Below are 4,477 nucleotides of genomic sequence, written 5' to 3'. Positions count from 1 at the left end.
AAGGCAGTGGAGCTGAAGAGAACAAGTCCAGATCAGGGGCTACAGCCTCAGGAGGGCCGGGGCAGCAAGTCTCAGAGGCACCAGCAGCAGGGGCAATGGTAGAGCATTGCTCTCTAGGAGCCACTCAAGAAACAGACATCCACACAGGGTTAGAGTAGGGAGACGTGAGCGGTCTGGGCTTAGCACATGAGGCAACCCCACGGACTCTCTGGGGAGTCTCGGGCAGCCTTTGTCGGCTAGTGTGGCAAGCACAGCAAAATTAGGCTATCAGTATTAACGGTCGCTTCACTGGACTCCCTTGTCTGATGGGGAATTCAGGTTAACAACAAATAGGCACTACCTATGGAGAGATAAAAAATAATAAATATGGGAAAATTCAAAGAGCATAGAGTCTTCTCCCTGGGTACAGCCTCATGTCCCTTCTGAGACGGGAACGGGAAGACTCTGCAGGGTCCCCGTACTCTGTGTTGTTGAGGGGGGACTCTCGCCCCATCTCCCTTCATTTCGAGCCAGACTCTATAATCAAGCACTATGAGGGTTCCCTAGCTCGCACCCATCTCCCCTTCAGCTTGTGGGAGCCCCAGGATTTTCTTCTGAGGAATTGCTGGGTCGACGTGGACACATGACCTGAGCCTGGCCAGTCACCATGTTCCATCCCGAGCCCCAGGGATCAGCATAGACGTGGACACATGGCCCAGGGCCGGCCAATGAGAGCCGTGAACTTCAGCCCAGGACTCCTGGTGGAATTACTACACACAGGGCACTCTTTTCCCCCACCGGCAAAATGCTAAGTTGGTAACACATAAGCTCAAGATATGGTGACTGTTTTGCTACCACTGGGAAGAGCCTGCCCACCCAGAGAATGGCAGAAATGACAGGTGGAGAGAGACAGGGTCTTGGTGACAGTGAAGTCAGGATCTAGCTGTTCTTTTCAGCCATGAGGCCCCATTACCAGCCCTTTTTATGCAGCTGATTAGATTAGATATCTATGACAAAGATACCAATAAATATGGTCTGCCTGAGGCAGTATTGTCCTCAGAAAGGATAGGCACTGGGGATAAAAAGAATGCAACCTAGGAATCAAGACACCTGGGTTAAATCCTTCATCTGTCTCCCATGGGCTATGTGACCTTAGGTAACATATTGAACACCCCTAGGCCGCATGTGCCTTGTCTGTCAAATGACAATAGCAGCTTACTTATAGGGGGTTGTAGAATTAGGAGTCAAGTTCATGAAGTCCCCATGACATGGTAGATGCCCAATAAATGTTTGTTGAATGACTCAGTGCATCCAAACTGTATTTTCTACCAGTCAAATAGATTAACAGCAAAATTTCTCAATGAATCATTCAGGGGGTAAATATCTGACCCATGGGGTTTATACTCTATCAAGTGACCCATGATGGGTAAGTTCATACCAATGACAAAAGACAGAGTCTTCGTTTTCCTGATGTTCATTTTCTAATTTGCGCAAAGTAAGAAAACACATTTATTAAGGACCTTTTATGCTCTGAAGCAATCTGGTAGGTATTTTATGGGCTACCCCATTGAATCCGTACAGCAACCCATACCTGGCTAGCATGTTAGGGTCAGAAAACTTGGTTCAGAAAAGAGAATAGTTGGTTCAGGATCAGGCAGTGGGCAGGCAGCCAGGCCAAGGTTGCACTAGGGCTGATTCTGCCTGTGCTTGTCCTTATACCTTTCTCTGTCCGCTGCCTCCGCTCAACAGGAAGTCAATGCTTTAATTATAAACCACAGCAGTAACTATCCAGCGAGCTAATAGCTAGCCTCCTTCTGCCATCACCAGCAGGCAAAGGAGAAAAGGCAGAGAGGAGCAAGAGGGGAGGGAGGTAGGGCCCACTTGTTTCACTTGATCCTGGGGTATCTTCTGTGGGGAAGATCAGCGGTCAATCCATTCGTTCACATGCTCATCAGCTAACATCCACTGAGGACCTCCCACAGGCAGAGCTGCTGCGAGCTGCTCCCCATGGTTGTTGTCACCCAGCCACGATGCTCCAAGACACAGGAGGCCATTGGTAGATGAACACCCGATCATATGGGAAGGTCCAAGGTCAACAGCCTGATCGAGGAGCTAGTCAGGTCCTGCACGTGCACGTGCTTGGCATCGCCTGCCAACCACTGTAGCACAGCACGTGCTCTGCCACAGCCACCTGGGTGGGCTTGTGGCAATACTGACGGGGGCAACCTTCTCTCTTGGGGCCTCTCCCAAATTTTGCCAAAGCTAAAAATATAAAACAAAACGATATCACTCTAGGGACCAACTTCAAGTTACTTGCCAAATTCTTCCTGCTTGTGTACCACTTCTGAGAATTGCAAGATGAAAACAACTTTAAAAATGAACTAGCAAGCATTTGTGTGTCTGTTGTAATGGGTGGGTGTTAATAGTTTCTTTTTGAACATGGAAGCAAAAATGGAGGGAAAATGGATGCTTACGTGGCCTTAGAATCTTTGGTAAAGAAGACACATTCCCGTTTCTTAAAATTTGCTTGAATAAAATNTCCATTTCTCGTTTTGGTTGGTCTGAGTGCCCTCGATGTGCTGGCTCTGGGCGTAGCCACACTTGCACGTGTTTTCCCTGAGCACAGTGACATGGACGGGAAGAACAGATTTCATTTAACCTCCTTAAATAGTTCATGTTTTTAGAATAAACCATACATGATTAGCTTGAATAAACACAAAGAGAGATTTGACCATCAAGTCTCACTTTCAGACTATTTTCATCATCTCTGTTGGTTGTTTAAAAACCATCGTGGTGTTTTACCTCTGTCCATTGTCCATTCACCAAAAAACGGGCTCTGTGTTGGAGCTAGGATGGAAGGACAGCAGACCCTGCACTCATGGAGCCTAACCTCCGCATATGTCACCACGAGGTTATTATGGGTTAAGTCTTACAAATCTGGATTGTTCATAATATGCAGGAGCCCTGGGGCAGGTCTCAGTGCTGCAGTGCCAATCCTGCCCGTTTGCCGGGCCAGTAAAGCTCTCCTAAAGTGAAGTGAGCCCAGGAGAGAGGCGGTCCCCTAGCAGAGGCCCAAAGCATTGCAGAAGTCAGAGAGACCATCCTTTTTTATAGGGGACATCAGCTGCTTGGGAGACCTTCAATAATTTGGGATAGACGAGGACAAACTGTACAATGAATGAATATGATTTCTTCCCATTAAAAGTGCAACAGAACTAAATTTAATTGTTTGTTAATTGATGCATATGCATGATATGAAATTGGAATGGATGAAAAGACAGCCAGTGAGTGGTGAAGACTCCCATTCTCCCTCCCAATATACTACAATCATTCAACAGATATGGATTAAAAATCCACTCGGAGTCCAACCCAGGCTGAGCTCCATGGCATCCAGAGATTAACTGGATGGGATTCCCCATCAAGTGCTGGTGATCTCTCAGGAGGAGCTGAGTACAACACCTGACAACGTGCAGCGAAGACCACACGAAACACCTCCTTTTGTCCTGGCACAACCCCTCTCCTCTTGGGCTCGCGGAGAGGGCTGGAAAGAAAGCGAAGCACCCAGCTGGGCCTGGCATGTGGTACATGCTCTATCCAGTGACTTTATGTTGTGGTGGTGCCATACATGCATATCAAGGAATAGCAAAGGCAGTGGCAACAGAAAAGAAGCAAAAATGTGGTAAAAAAAAAAAGAAAACCAACTTGAAAAGCACATCCATGACTACTACGTCCTCTGTCCAGGGCTGTGCTGCACGCTGAGTGAGGGCCGCCATCTCCAGAGAGATGAACAGCCACCACAACAAAGTCCTAACATGGCCAAAGCCACTCACGCCCCCAGTGAGGCCCTGCTCACCTGCCTCTGGTTTCTCCCTGCCTGTCCCACCGACTTGGGTCTCCCTGTTCTCTCTCCCATCAGTCTTAGGACAAGGTTCAGGAGGTGCTAAGAATCCAAGGGACCCATGGCCAGTGGAGAGAAGAACACAGTTCCGTCCCTGAAGGCTGGAGAGTAGCAAAGTGAGAGACGTGTTTGGCCAGAGGGCAGAGCGCTCCTTTTTCTGAGGGGGCAAAGGGATAATGGAGCAAGACAGTGCCACCACCAGTGAACGAGCACATGTCCTGATTTACCCAGGACCGTCCCAGTGAACCCCTTTTGTTCAAACCCTAGTGGATCGTTGCCTCCTTCACTCTTTCTTACCATGTCCCAGGTCCCACAATAAAGCATGTGGTCATTCTAACCACCACCCTACTAGGAAAGGTGCCCCCTATGGCAGACGTGGGCCTGGCTCGGGTGCAGGAACAGCACAGGAGTTGATCCCCCAGGGACCCCTAGCACCTTTATGCAGTCCACAACCCGGACAACTATACGTACATGGTGACCCTGGAGCAAGGACTTCCTGGGTAGGCCGGGTCAAATAAAGGCATACAAACTGAGGAAATCTGTGAGGGTTTGCTTCCAGCTGGACTGTTTATCTTACACTCTCTGTTCCTAGCACATAAG

The 4,477-nt window shown here is 48.6% G+C and overlaps 1 protein-coding gene across 1 annotated transcript in view; it reads right to left on the bottom strand.

Moving 5' to 3' along the window:
• Positions 1-4,477, bottom strand: part of TRPM8 (transient receptor potential cation channel subfamily M member 8) — a 78,811-nt gene that overhangs the window by 67,275 nt on the left and 7,059 nt on the right. Inside the window, exons 2-4 of the mRNA XM_019628290.1 lie at positions 2,676-2,683; positions 2,507-2,595; positions 1,960-2,012 (exon numbers count right to left, since the gene is read on the bottom strand). Of these exons, the coding sequence (XP_019483835.1) occupies positions 1,960-2,012; positions 2,507-2,595; positions 2,676-2,683 (150 nt within the window). The remainder of the gene's footprint in view (positions 1-1,959; positions 2,013-2,506; positions 2,596-2,675; positions 2,684-4,477) is intronic.

The sequence above is a fragment of the Hipposideros armiger genome, unplaced genomic scaffold (genome assembly GCF_001890085.2).
Source record: "Hipposideros armiger isolate ML-2016 unplaced genomic scaffold, ASM189008v1 scaffold_17, whole genome shotgun sequence".
Lineage (NCBI taxonomy): Eukaryota > Metazoa > Chordata > Mammalia > Chiroptera > Hipposideridae > Hipposideros > Hipposideros armiger.
This window is presented reverse-complemented; position numbering and strand designations above follow the sequence as displayed.